At 40.8% G+C, this 15,380-nt stretch overlaps 1 protein-coding gene across 4 annotated transcripts in view; it reads right to left on the bottom strand.

Annotated features, from left to right (window-relative positions):
• Positions 1–15,380, bottom strand: part of PRKG1 (protein kinase cGMP-dependent 1) — a 686,067-nt gene that overhangs the window by 122,548 nt on the left and 548,139 nt on the right. For all 4 annotated transcript variants that reach the window (XM_081004551.1, XM_081004550.1, XM_081004552.1 and 1 more), the window contains 2 exons: positions 11,442–11,519; positions 5,663–5,757 (listed from right to left, as the gene is read on the bottom strand). In XM_081004551.1, the coding sequence (XP_080860677.1) occupies positions 5,663–5,757; positions 11,442–11,519 (173 nt within the window). The remainder of the gene's footprint in view (positions 1–5,662; positions 5,758–11,441; positions 11,520–15,380) is intronic.

Here is a 15,380-nt window from a genome sequence, read left to right as displayed (position 1 = left end):
AAGTGGCAGTGAAATGAATATGAATATCAAGACAAGTCTCAGGAAGACCACATCCTCTGGGTCAGCTACAGTTCTGGTGGGGAATTGCACCAGAGCTTTTACACAGCTTTTGTTCATTTCCGCGAGGTTTATACAGAAGAACTTGCAGATAGTTTGTGCCCCTTACCACCTTGTGAATATGCAACAAGTATATATATGCGCTCAAAAATGTACTGTTTGACATTTTTCAACATTTTGAACTAGGGAGGAAATTAAGAAGCAATTATGGGGGAAAATATGCATCTCAGTTCAGTAACTCATTACTGTTACATACAGTACAATTATTTTGAACATATTGTGTGGGATAGCTTTAGTTTTACTGTTGTTTAGCTGTTGTTTTAAAAGGATGTTTATATGCTGTGGTTTCAGTTTTATTGCTTTCATGGTGGTTTTTATTGTTCCTTGATATTGTACCCTAGCTTGGTGAAGCTATGTTGACAGGATAGATAAAATTTTGCTACAGTTCTACTTTGATGGTGCAAGTTCTGTGCTGGAAATAAAGCATGGCAGACAGATCTTCTGCAACGTGTTGAAGTAAAGACCTGATTCACACATAACACTAAACCATGGTTTATGAAACTATAGTTTATTAAACCATGGCTTAGCATTATGTGTGAACTCTTCCCAGCAGTTTAACTATAGTTTGTTTACTGCCAGCAAAGCATCCTCCCTCTATTGTGTGGGCAGGTAATCCCTCCCCCTACCTGGCCTGGTCTCCTTGGCAACGCTTCCCCCAGGTGGGATTGGACAACTGACTGAGGTAGGTGGGGACCTCCAGGTATCCCACCTGAGGGAAGGCAAAGCCAAGCCTATGCTGATGGGGCCGCTCCAGATCTAGGGCTGCGCGCGTCCATGCAAAGGGCGCCCCCCGTTTTAAGCGGGGAGCGGTCATTATGTATGAACTCTTCCCAGCAGTTTGACTATAGTTTGTTTACTGCCAACAAAGCACAGTCTGGAGTCATTGTTTGTTAAAATATGCAGCTTGGTTTGTTTTAACTATAGATCAGTGTTATATGCAAACTCAGCATCTCTTTTAACCGGGACTTGTTTGAACACCCCAGTGCAGATATTTGCAAAACTACAAAAACACTAGGCAAAAGTGGCTGAAAAATAAGAGGAACTTTTGTGGGGGGGACAAGTTGTAGTTTGTTCCATCACTTGTGGGAAACTCATGAATAATTCATGTTTTGTTAAGAAAACATTGGCTTTACACAAACCATGGTTAGCCTTACGTGTATGCCAGGTGTCTCTCAGACCCAGAAAAATCCCAGCAAGCACTCTCTCTCCAACCATTATAGCTACTGATGATCAATATGGTATCCTACACATTTCCGAAGTTCTTTTGGGCAGCAATGATGCTGAGTGAACTCTTGTACTTTGAAAGGTTGAGCTTGATTCAAAGTGGAATATACAACTTACTTAACTCAGATGCACAAGACCTATTTGCTCTGTTGGATTGTGAATTGACTCCTATCAGCTATAGCTTTGGGATGTTCCTCCATTTAAGGAAAAATAATACCCTACTCTGCTTGGCTTTATGTGAAATAAGAAAGAAATAGGATGAGAAATATAATGATTAAACTGCACAGAAAACCTCCCGGGGTCTAGAACAGAAAAAATAGGTGCTAAAATGAAAATGTAATATTTGTATTTGTGCTTTTGAATAATTAAAGCATGCATGCATACCCCGCCCCCCCCGCCACAGGTATATATAAAAAAATCAGAAACATTGCCCAAGCCACAGTGCATTAGTGTTCTAATGCATATTGATTTCTGGGCAAATATCATCTTCTATAAGCTCTTAAGTCTCTTTGGCTCCTTTTACAATCCACAAAACTTTATATAGATTTTACGCTCTAAAAAATTCTATATATGAAAACCAACCTTTCCTAATGCATTTTTTCTAACTATTCATGGTAAGTTGGGTTTTTTTTAAAAAAAAAAAACTCCAGTGAATACAAGCAAAAAGACACTGCACATTAGGCAAGGGAGCATAAGAAGAGCCAAAAATAAAATCCCAAACAGATTATCTTTCATGCAAAACTGCATGAAATCTAAATGGCATATCTAGTGCAGTCTCCTAGTTTTGGGGTGAACCCTACAGAAATGTTCTTCTCCCTTGCTGGCACACAGGACACACAAAAGGATGGCATTAATTTAAGTTTTACTAGTGCGCAATAAGGATACGGAACACATTGTAGATATCTATCAGACCACAGAAAATAGCGATTATAATGGAAAATGTCACACACAGGGAAACATAACAAAGCTTGTGGTCAAAGGAGCATTTAAAGATTTAAAAGGGGGGAAGGACCAGTAAACAGAATGGTACAGTGCCCTTGTCAAATGGTCCATCAGATAGCAAAGAAGATGAAGCTCAACTAATAGTCAAGCTAAAGTTACCATCAACAGACCTCCTCATGGTTTAAAAGATGGGTAGTTCCCTGGTGTGCACATACTTTCCAGATTATTATTTTTTTAAGCCTCAGGGAAATTTCCCAGAATTTTAGTACAAAACATTTCTCCTGAGGGCCACTTTTTTTTTTTTACAAGCAATTTACTCTACTACAATGGCTTTCTGTAGGTTATTTGCACTGACATATGCATTTTTGTACACTTTTTGTTGTTGTTGAAGAACTGCCATCTCACAAAAATGGAAGAAATGAGAATTTGGAAGCATAGCTGCATTTCACTTTGTGTATTTTTTTTTAATGCAAATTAAGTAGGTTTGCATTAAAATGTGAGGTGTACCAAATTTCTGCCCCATTTCTAATGGTGGCATGCTTTTGTTCAGGGTTCTAGCTAGCCAAACACGCCATTTTCAGGATCTGTTTTCCATTTCTTCACCCCTAGCCTGATTTTCTGGTTTGTTTCTCATGAACAGAAACTCAGCATCCTGTAGTCTTTCTTCATGTCCATCCCTTACTCAGTAAAGGTGGGAATGTGTATTCACAGTCCCCTCCCCCTAATATTCTATTAACAGGACTTCTGCAAATTGGACTTCACCTAAGCCAAAACTGCCTTCTTGTTTGCCAGTGTTCTAGGTATGGCAACATACCTGTCGCCACTCAGCATCTGAGTTTGCTATCATAGGGTGTGATGGGCCAGGCTGCCATGTCAGGAGTGCTCTGATGGTGTTTCCTGCTTGGCAGGGGGTTGGACTCGATGGCCCTTGTGGTCTCTTCCAACTCTATGATTCTATGATTCTATGATTCTATGCCTCGGAAACCCTCTGGCATTAGCCATTCAGGGTGAGGGAAACGCAATTAGCTTCATTTGCCCTCTAGGATATAATTTAATTCCTGCCATAATTTTATTTGTATGTACAGGTTGCCAGAGAGGAAGAAGAAAGAAAACATAGTGTTGCTGCAGCAGTTGTTTTATGCAAACTACTATGGAAAAAGGAGAGAATTAGCACCAAGGAAGGCTTTTTTGGGGGGAGAAATCTCTTGTAAAAGTGCAAAATTTGCTCTAAAAAGTCAAGAAGTTGGATCAGCCCAAAGAATTTTTCTTCTTCCTGTAGTTGTAAGAAATTAGATAAGATTGTAGAATCAGCTCATCATTAGGAGCTTCACCCTCCTTATGCTATGAAGAAAGGTGTTTGTGGGGCAACACTGCCGTGAGGAGAATATACAACGCAACCTCCTCTCATATGGTCCATGCCTTCTGACTTTGCTTGAGTGATCTGTGAAGAAGCCGCACTGCAGCAACTTCTGTTGTGCAGAGATTCCCAAAGCTGGAATTGTCCTTTCAAAAAGTTTAACATCTCATAATCACAGAGTAAATATTCACAGCACTGGTTTAAAGGTCTTGCCCCGTATGAGAATCAACGGACAACAATCGGCTAAAATGCCAAAGAGGCTTTGAAAACATAATGCTAAAACGCAGGTGGGGGAAAATGATCCAATCTGTGAAAATAATAACATGCCAGCTGCTTATCTTGGGCAACTATTCACCAGCATATTTCACTGATATGTAGCGATATCTCAGCAATTTAACAAATATTGCTGAAATCAAGTCTTGCTCAAACACAACAAACTCGCTAGCAATCTAGGCCCTGCAGGAGTTCAAGAATGTATTTTCATTCAAAAAGGATTTGCATAATTAAGCTTTCCTCCATAAACTGGGAACGCTTGATAAATATTCCCACTGTTTCACCTGAATTTCAGAAATCAAAGTATTGGAATATTTTAATGTACAAAAATTGCCCATGTACCCTTGTCAATGAATAAGAATTCAAATGAGTAATAACTGCCATTTTGGAATAAATAATATCAATACAAACTGCTTAGGGAGATTCATCATTTCATTTTGAGCATCTGGTCTTCTGCTGAAATGGATTAGTTTGGTTTCTTCTAGTTTTTACGTTAATTTAATGAAGGATAGTTTATAACAAGACAACTATAAAGTATCAATACTGGGAGGTGATGAGGAACACTCTGTGCTTTGTGTACCAATAGAGTATTTAGGAGAATGTGTATTATCTATTACATGAAAGAATGGAGCTGTACAATACAATAATATTTGGTAAATATTAATGCCTATCTTAGAAGTAGGGATGCCTGAGGAATTCAGTCTCTGTAAATCTGATATAAACTGAGTTAATGTGCACCTCCCAAACTAAAGTGCAGAGTAGAATTTAGATCAATTAGATTTCACATTTCTTGAATAGCCAACTCAAAACTCGTATTAAAATACTTTTCAAAATGCTATGTGAGGAAAAAAATGTTTAGAAATTGGGGGGGGGGGGTGTTTATATGAATTAAAATGTGAATTTGTGTGGGAATTCTTAAATATACAATGCAAATTAATGAAAACAACAGGACAGGCTTAGGGCAGATAAAGATGTTTATCTAGATAGGATTCACTGGGCAGTATCTAACATAGTACTTCTGCTAGTGCAATGGAACTTCTCCTCCCTTCCCTCCCACCCCAGGCCCTCCCCAAATTTGCTCTAGAGTGTTTGGGGAAAACACAGATTGGGGGTGGTGTGGAGGGGTGCAAGGGAAGGAGGGGAAATTCTACTTTGCAGCCAAAAGTCATTGCACTCTTGAAGTACGTTGTTGGATAATAACCCCCTGTCTCCAGTACTACCCTGGAACAGGTGAATAAGGAAGGAGATTGTTCACACCACAGCTATGATCATCGGTTTGTACTAGTGAACTGCCCCACCAGCCACAGAGTCTTCTCTTCACCATTCTTGCATAAAGTAATAAACTACAAATCTGAAAAGTCTATTTAGCAATCCAACCACAGCTTTATTTTACATCTTTTGACTTCTTGCAATGCCCCAGCAAAGTTCAATGAAGAGAAAAGAAAAGAGGGAAAAATGGGAGGCAGGAATGAAAGCAAACATTTTAGCAGCTTGATAGATCATTTAGAATCATAACAAGGCTTACATACAATTGCAAAGAATTATAAATTATATGCAGCCTGCCTTCTGCTTTAGTACAAAACGATGAGTGAGAGTGGCCGAGAATTCTATTTCCTTAAGTTCTAGCTTACAATTTAGCACAACTTTCATTATAATGTGGCATTTATGCCACTAATTTTTCAGCTACTCAAGACAAACGTTACTTGAAGCAAATCTAAATTGTGTATGTAGGCAAAGTTTAATACTTACCCCTGGAGTGCTTTTTCTCCAAACCAATCTCCCTTTCCTAAAGTACGGAGGAAGATTGAATCTTCTCCAGGCGAATCTTCACGAGTAACATTTACCTGAACAGAAGAGTTTTTAAAAAATGACAGTGAAAGGATATTGGCTCTGAAAAGGTATATTGTACTGAGAAAAAGCTGTAAACTAAATTTTCTGTTCATATACCAGTTCCATAATGAAGCCTTCAAGAGACCTTTTCCTAGCTAGCATTTTCAAACCGTAGGCCCCATCTGGAAAAACGGGGCTATAATACTGGACTAGGAATCTTGCAAGTATTATTAAGTTAATTTAAGGGTATACTACAGAGCACGGCATTTCTATGCGCTGCTCTGGTTCGCCAGAAACGGCTTAGTCATGCTGGCCACATGACCCGGAAGCTGTCTGCGGACAAACGCCGTCTCCCTCGGCCTACAGAGCGAGATGAGCGCCGCAACCCCAGAGTCGTCCACGACTGGACCTAAAAGTCAGGGGTACTTTTACCTTTTACAGAGCACAAAGAAAAGATGTCATATCAATACTTTGCTATCCTCTTCATAGTAACACTGTGATGTCAAATACCTAGATTTTGTAAAAGCATCTTATGATGCAGAATATAATGTGTATCTCCACCCAAAGTCAACAGATTTTGTTTCACATGATTCACAACACATAACTAGAGCTGGATTGGGCCAATTTTCTAAGTCTTACATTTATATAAGCCCTGGCTCATCCTGTTTTGAAACAGAAAAACAACAGCAATACTAAACAATACTCAACCATTTACGCAGTTCAACAACAGGGTTATAGGGCACACACAAAGAACTCAAGTTATATTTTAAAGAACTGAGAAAATACTTGGGAATCTTTTTTCCTCTCCCAGAGGAATGATTGGCTCCATCGGTTACTATAGGGGGGGGGGGAGAAGCTGCAGGAGGTAAATCTGCGCCCGGGGGTGGGCAGACCTTCATTGGGGAATGAGGACTTTGTCCAACTCCTGGATTTGGCCCTCACGTGTTTTAAAATCATCAATATGCAATGCAATGTGGGTATGTGGCCAACTTTCAGAGGGTTGTGGGTATCTTTGCCAGCTGAAACAATTGCCAAAGCGCACACAATCCCTGGCTGACAAAGGCTTTGCTCAGGCAGTACAAAGCATTTTTCAGGCGGAGAAGGCAGTAATTCTTCTCCTGATGGATTTTCATCCAAGCGGGGGTGGGGGGAATGAAGGTTTTAAGAGCTTGCATCTCTCCTTTGAGACAGGCAATTTAACAAGCCCATGAAATTCTTTCCTGAGCCTGGCGCAGGAAATGTTCACTCACATTCCCAGTTTTGGTTGATATATTTTTCTCCTAATAGTTTCACAAGGCTGGAACTGAACGTTATGGCAGGTGCTGGGTTGCTGCCCAAAATAGCAGCCCCTCATTCTACCCCCTTGTTCATAATGTCAGGAATATGCTACATGGGACACAGACAACATCATACAGCTGCGAGTTTTCCTATGTAAGAGTGGAGTGTGGAAACTTGCAATGTAATAAAGTCATGCAACATCAAGGATCTCCAGATATTTAAGGGAGAATGAAAGAGGCATGTGGGTGGGGGGTTCATATCTGTCATAAGGTGAGGTTTCAGATTCAGAACTGGCCCAACTTCTGCTGGCAATTATGAAAGGTGGGGCTGCCCACCTGCCAGTCACATGACATCATATGACACCAGGTGATTCAACTTCAAAAGCAGGCTGCAATGGATGAATCAATTCAAACTATGGCTGTAAAGGAAGATTCTCCATTTGCAGCCATGACTTGAATTCAAACATGTGTCTAATTCAAGCCGCAGTGGCAACTGCAAAGGAAGAACTAGAAGTGCACTCGGTGACTGTATTCCTATAGCAGTTTTCTCTAACTGTTAAGTTCTGCATTATATCTGAGCTTTCACACGATGTAAAGCCACTTCTGAAACTATAGTGGAACATAGTGTAAGTTTAGTATCAATTTCTGTGTTATTTACTTCCAGAAAAAAAGCAAAATAAAAAAAATCCTTCCAGTAGCACCTTTAAGACCAACTAAGTTAGTTCTTGGTATGAGCTTTCGTGTGCAAGCACACTTCTTCAGATACCCGTGTATCTGAAGAAGTGTGCTTGCACACGAAAGCTCATACCAAGAACTAACTTAGTTGGTCTTAAAGGTGCTACTGGAAGGATTTTTTTTATTTTGACTATGGCAGACCAACACGGCTACCTATCTGTAACAGAAAAAAAGCAGTTTGCAAATAATATGGAAATGAGTTTTAAACTTGTGCTATATTCCATTATAGTTCTGGAAGTGGCTTCTACATCGTGTGAAAGCTCCAATATATCGTGGAAATTAACAGGGAAACATTGTGAAAGTGGAATAAACGGCTATCTGAATGCTCATCATGTATACGGTCGGTTCCTCTTTTCCAGCTTTAATTTAGTGCTTTAGCTCTTTATTCTATTGTCAGAGAGACAGAAAAAGGTGTCAAATTCAAAAACTGAACTCCACCTGCAGGTGGGAAAGGAAGAATTGGGAGTGCATTTCAATTTTTTTTGAATCTGGTACTACAGCTTTACCTGTCCCATGCCTGGTATTGTATGGCATTAGGTGATGGGCAGATGGGTGTGTTTTGGGCCAAGTCACAGCACAGGTCAAATGGGGAGGCCGGCCTGACCTAATTAGGCCTGTAGGCTGAGGTTTCCTACCACTGATACTAAGCTTCATTATTCCCTCTAGAAAAGCCAAGCCTCCACATGTTTCCTCCTAAACACAGTTGCCATGAAATCAATTGCTGGAGTTATGGCCAGGGAGGTGGGGGTGGGGGGACAGAAAACTAATATGTAGTACACTTAACATAAATATAATAAATCCACTTTATTAATTTCTAAGGTATTTACATAACTTATGCTTTGAGCTTAAGTAAATATCCAACATTAGGGTCATTATGTTCGGTTACCAACTAGTCTTTGCTCATTCTAATTACCCTCCACATTAAGCAAACAGATAAAGCAAAGTTCACATTCAGTAGCTGAGAAACAGAAGAACTGCAGATTATGCAGTTTAAGGAGGAGGTCTCCATAACAGGTCAGAGACAGTTGCAAGTTTGAAGGCCATGTTTCTGGCAGGCTGCCCTACATCCTTTCTCGATAAACAAACTTGATTTCTGCAAAGCGTGTTCTCCAATAAATGAGAGCACGTGTTGCGGTGTGGGCCGCCAGGCCAGGCCTCTTGTTGCCAGGCAGGTTAAGAGTTGTTGCCTGGCACTATGATTGGGTAACCATGTTGCTGGGGCAAATTGTATGTTGCAAATTGGGTGGGTGGGACCATAGTCTTTAAATATTGGTGCACTCTGGTTTATCTTTCTCTTTGCAGAGTGCATTGGATCACCCGCCCGCCCGCCCGCCCTCTTTTCCGGTGGACCTTGCTTTGCCTGTCATGGGGTCGTCTGCTTTGGAGCAGGGGCCTAGTAGGAATTTTGCCATTTGGTGATTGGCTGTGCCATTTGGTTTTTGCCTACTACTCAGCAATTCGTCACAACTTGTAAGGTTGCGGTTAGGCATTGGTTATAATATGCTGGTGGTGGAGGGGTCAGGATAGGCTGTGCCTGCCCTTCCAATTGCGCTGAAGGGAATTCCATTAAAGGAATCCTGGGGCTTGCCACGATTTCGTCCAATCCCTGTCATGGGACCAGGGCCGCCCAATCCCTGTCATGGGAATCCTTGTCATGGGACCAGGGCCGCCCAATCCCTGTCATGGGAATCCCTGTCATGGAACCAGGGCCGGCAAGCTTTCGGGGAGCTGCTGGGGTGAGTGGCGTGGGTCCGACGCTTAGCTCAAATGACCCCCAGTTTGACTTTCTCTTCTACTGGCTACCGATCGGACCTCGGGATGTCAGTTCTGTCCCAGGCGGGGGGACAGATAGTCATAACCAATGTCTAAACAACCACTCACTGATTTTGTATTTTAATAAAGTTGTGGCCAAAATAGTGCCCAAAAACCAAAACTAAAATTACGTGTTATGTGTGAAGTTATTTGAGGGTAGCCTGGGGACCTACACACGCAATAAGAGGCAATGCATGTTCAGGACTTTCCATCTACCGTAACTTATTTTGTCTGCCATACTAATTTGTTTCATCCTTGTTAAACAAAACATATTAATAAAAATTAAAATAGAGCACAGCAAAACTATTGGGGTATAATTAATACAAAGCATGTAATTTAATGTAGAATGCACCAACAGAAAAAATCTCAGAGCCAGATTAAAATATTACTAAACTGGAAATAGCTTTTCTCTCAAAAAAGAACTCTACTTTCAGCCTGCTGTAACAGTATTTATTTATGCTCTACATCTTTGGTTTACTTTGTTTATTAGTAATAAATAAAGAACTCTACTGCGTGGGCACTTCCACTGAAACCCTACCACCTACCATGGGGCCTGGCAGATTGGAGAGCCAACAGAAGGGCATACAGAATAGTAATCAGATGAATCAGCTAGAGACAAGCCATAAGATTCATATGGTGCAGACTATTTAGACAAGTAAAGGTGATAACCAGCACATTGAACTGGTCTGAAAAATAAAAAGAAAGCTTTTTCAGACAAGCTAGAAATGGAATAATGCGCTCTCATAACCTGGTCATGATAGATGGGGCACAGAATTCTGCACCGACCACAACACAACCATGACTTAGCATTGGTGACAGGCCAAGTCCTCCCATCCTAACCAGATTTTCTATAAAAGAAGTTGAGCTTCTTTCCAGAAAATAATAAAGATAGTTTGGCTCAGAAAAAAAGGCAAGCTAACTGCCCACCCCTTCCCTCTTGTCTAGTCATCCCATCCCTTCTCAATTGTCTTCCCTGATATTCCCCTGATGCCCCCAAACCTCTTATACCCTTCTGTTCAAATTATATTTAGTGATGGCACACTAGGAGCAGAAATGGCAGTGAAGACTACAGCAAGGACAGAGATAAGCCGTCTCCAATCTTTCCCTCTAATATGCTGCTACTACGCAGGACCAGAAGTCCTGGCAGCCCTTGCAGGTTGTAGTTTTTCCAAGGGTTACTGCCTGTCTCCTTATCTTAGTCTCTGATGCTGCCTGCCAACGCTATTGCTGCCCCACTTTCCAGTTACAAGTGTTATTTAGGGGGAAAGGGATTAGGGAATCAATGAACTGATGGTGAGGAGGTCTGAGGTATTGGAGAAGCCAAAGAATAAATTCTGGAGCTCCTATCTGAGCCTGTTCATCTTTAATCTGCACGACTGTGATTCACAATTTATGTAAGTACCAAGTTTCAAAACTGTTGAGATTCAAAAGCCATTTGCTATACAGTCTGAGTGGGCTGACGTGTCAAAACAGATGCAAAAACTCCAGAGAAACGTGCAGATCTCCTGGATATAACTTTGTTGTATTATAAACCAGCGTGTTTATATTTCTGTACAGATCTGGGGATCGTTCACAGGAGTCTTATCGTGTTTGGGAAATGTAACAGGTAAATTAGTTTTAACAGCTACACAATCATGTGATCCCTGCAAGGGAAAAATGTGTACAGCTCTGTGTAATAAAACTCTTTAGGTTTTTCATTTGAAAAGTGCAGCCTCCATCGCCAACACCAAGTCACAACATCAAATTAAATGTGAAATATTGCACCCCCCCCTTGGCACTGCATGGGGGAAAAAGCGAGGGTTGGTGTTACATCCCTATAATATGCAACTATTGCTTATGACATGCACTTTAAATAGGGTGCCACAAGAGCTTACCTTGCCTTTGCTGATTATGAAGAAAGTGTCCCCGCGAGCACCTTGCCTGATAATGTACTCTCCATTTTCATAGTGCGTCTGCAGAAAATAAAAAATTACAAGAACAAAAGAAATGTTGAATGCTTGTCACCCAACTTGCAGTTTTACAGTTTCATAACATAATTCTTAGTGATGCAGCAACAACAACAACAACTTTGTTCAGGCATTGCAACTTTAAAAAAATACCTGTGGCAAGGAGTAAAACAACTCAAAAGAAATAAATATTTCTCATAGCTTTCATCAAAGTATATTTCACACACTGTCATATACATATAAGTGTCACTTCACAAGTCCTCCTATCATTGTTTGTAGTAGTAATTCTGCTTTTCACTTTTCCCATTATCAGTAGTCATGATGGAAATGGCAAGATATAATTTTATTTCTGAACCAGTCTGAATTTGGCTATCTAACCCACCAAAACATCCAGTCCCAAAGTTGTCATTTGCAGAGGATCCAAGGGCATATTTTCCTGTTAAATCGACAGTTCTGCAAAAAAAGGAAAGGTCCTTCCGGCAGAACATGAGTTAAAGGTAGCTGATGTCAGTACAGAGGCTACATTCCCAAAGCCGGGGGACGGGGAGGTTCCTCTTGCCCAAAAATAAAGTCCACTGAGGTAGTCAGTTCTTCTCCAGCAAGGATAATCAGGGGGCAGTGTCTTTTATCAAAGTTTTAAATTACATTGTTCATTAAATGACATTCTATTATGTGGAATTCAATGTAAAAAAAAAGAAAAACCCAAACAAATAAGCATTGAAGCATAAAAAATGAGGAGTATTGAAAAGGTGTAACAAAGTATAGACCCAGTTTGCTTCCAGAAAGTTGTTCACCATACATCCTGATTTGCTTGTAAGGAAATTAGACAATGTCAGCTATTTATTATAGCTCCCATATAAAACACAGTCACAGCAATATGCTTGTCCCTCAACTATGAGAAAAACAAGTGTGTGTGTGTGTGTGTTTGTGTGTAGATCAGGAAAATAGAATAGGGGAAGGCCTTGAGGGATTATTGTCTGGAGAAGATAATGGATTTTCCACATCTTGCTTGCTTAGGTCCTAAATTTAAACCAATAAACTTTGGCTGTGATCACTGTGTCTCTATTTGGGGTTCGGAGACAGTGAATACTTCCATGAGAAGTAATCAGGGCTGACCCACCCATGAAGCAAAGTGAAGGCGGCAGGATCCAAAGGGGTGTCCCAGCCTTCAAGGAGCACATTACCAGCTGCTACAGTGCCAAGAGTGGCTGTAGCCACTTGGAGGCTGGGTCAGCCTCCTCCTCAGCAGCCCCCCCCCCCGCTACCTCCACAGCACCTCTGGGCAAAGACGCAGCACTGCTGGTCTCCTCCCACCCTTGAGAAGGGAATGTGGAGACTGCCCTCTGGGGTGTCCTGGGCAGGCCTCTTCATCCTGTAATGACCTTTGTTTCCCAGTTCAGCTTTTGGGTGAAGTTAATTTGACTCCTCGCCCCCTTGTTCCCAATGTAGATCTTCACTCCCCCTCATCTCTGGCGGGGAAGCACCATTTTGTGGTTAAACTCAGCTGCCAAAATATATCAGGCCAGCTTTGGAAGTAATCACATTATTGTTTTTAAAGGGGGAGGTTTAGAAATAGTAAGATGCCTCATTTTAATTTCTGACAGGACTAACTGCATGGCAATTATTAGTAGAATGTAAATAATACATTTATTTATTAGCGAGGTTTTTTTTATTAACCTCAGGGAGAAATTGTAAATTCTTCATTGGGGGGGGGGGGACCAATAGGAAGGCCTCAGTTATCCGATAAAAGAGCATAACATTTCATAGACGCCGTAGCTAATTATGCCCTGAAAGAATCCAGAATTTTCTTTGTTTTCCCCGTTTTCCTTTCCCTGTTTTTTAGAGGCAAACATACATTTCAATGTATTCTATGAAGTGTTAGCATAACATTACAATAACTCTAAGACTTGTAAATATATGCAAACTACTTGTTGTTTTTTTACAATGTTAATACCTACTACCTTGAGGCAAATAATTGTATTGTAAAATTATCCAGAGTAGCAACAGAATCCTATACATGTCTACTCAGAATTAAGTCTTATTGGATTCAGTGATGCTTTCTCCCAGGTAAAAGTTTATAGAATACCATCCTGAAATTATATCCAATTCTTATGTTTAAATTATTTATTTCTGAAAGAGCAGCACCCTTCCCCATCTCCTTTCCAAAAGAGACACCTTCACTCTTTTTAGACTCCATGCTCTTAATCGTTCTAGCTGCCCTTTCTGAACTACATTCAGTCATGCAATATCCGTTCTGAGATGAGGTCAGCAGTATGGCAAGCTGAATTTCAGGTGAGGATGAACCATTGACTTCTATAATAGCATTATGGTGTTTTCTGTATTCCTCTCTATCCCATTTCTTACAAATCACACTCCAGGCAATTTACCCATGTAGAGCAATGCAGTATAGACAGTAATACAGGAGACACATTACTTACTTCCATTCCACTAATGTGAATGGCACTACTGTGATTGACATTGAATTTCATTCACACTAGAGAAGTTGAATTGCTAAGGTTAAGAAAGGCCAAGCATTATTAAATCCTCCTCCTCTTGGAATAAGTTAATTGTTGGTCCTAAATATAGTAGTAGTAGCAGTATATAAAAAAGGTAAAGGTAAAGGACCGCTGGATGGTTAAGTCCAGTCAAAGGTGACTATGGGGTGCGGGGCTCATCTCGCTTTTAGACCAAGGGAGCCAGTGTTTGCACACAGACTTCTTTCCGGGTCATGTGGCTAGCATGACTAAACCACGTCTGGCACAATGGGACACCGTGACGAGTACCAGAGTGCAAGGAAACACTGTTTACCTTCTCGCTGCAGTGGTACCTATGTATCTACTTGCACTGGCATGCTTTCGAGCTGCTAGGTTGGCAGGAGCTGGGACACAGCAACAGGAACTCACCCCGGCAGATTTGAACCGCCAACCTTCTGATCAGCAAGCCGAAGAGGCTCAGCGGTTTAGACCACAGTGCCATAATAATAATAATAATAATGCTCATTGCTATACCCAAGCCAGGATGGGAAGGTGCCTTATATATTGCATAAACACAACTGAGATTTACCAGTCAAAACCCTGAGAGATAATCTGCTTATATGTGGCATTCATGGGTTGTTGTTCTTGCTAGCACTTGGTGATGAAATGGCAGGGCAGTAGGTGAGGCAAGGTATAATGTTAAAAGCATGCTGCCCCTTTCTGGGTTTTTCTTGCTATAGCCCTAAGGTCTTCTGCTGTCTTAATGACTCAATTTTTCAACTTTGCTATCCGGCATATCTCCCCACGGAAGCCCTCTGCAGATACATCTTGCATTTTCTGGAACACAGCTGCAATTCCCTTAGGTAGCAGTTAGCCAAGAATAATAGGGCTCACAATGGGGTATTTTCACTAATAGCAAAAGCTGAAGGATCACATGAATCTTGACAATTAGGCAGTGTTGCCAATAACAGTTACTTGGATCTCTCATTAAGTTCAGTGGAAAAGTTTACTGCACTATCCAATGAGCAAAATGGGGAACATAGTTTTCACTTGCACAGATGCAGTCAGCACTTTTTAGGCCTTTTCTCTCCCCACAAAGGGCTTAATGGAACTGCCAAACTTATTTGGCAGTTCCATTATAAGTTTGTATATGTGCAGGAAATCTAAAATGGGTCATTTTTGTGAAATACCCAGCAAAGCCCTAACAATTTATGGTGTGTGTTTTTTACCACTGTAGATTATTTGTTTTCCTCAATCAAGCAATTAGTTTTTGTATTATTCAAATAACCCCTTCTCAGAAGCAAAGTCAAATACCTGCTAGATCCTCTCAGGATTATAAAAATAAAAAGTTTGTTACCATTTAAAACTGTCACGTGAAGGTTTACATTAAAAT

This window comes from Podarcis pityusensis (assembly GCF_964106645.2).
Source record: "Podarcis pityusensis genome assembly, chromosome: 5".
Taxonomy (NCBI): Eukaryota; Metazoa; Chordata; class Lepidosauria; order Squamata; family Lacertidae; genus Podarcis; species Podarcis pityusensis.
This window is presented reverse-complemented; position numbering and strand designations above follow the sequence as displayed.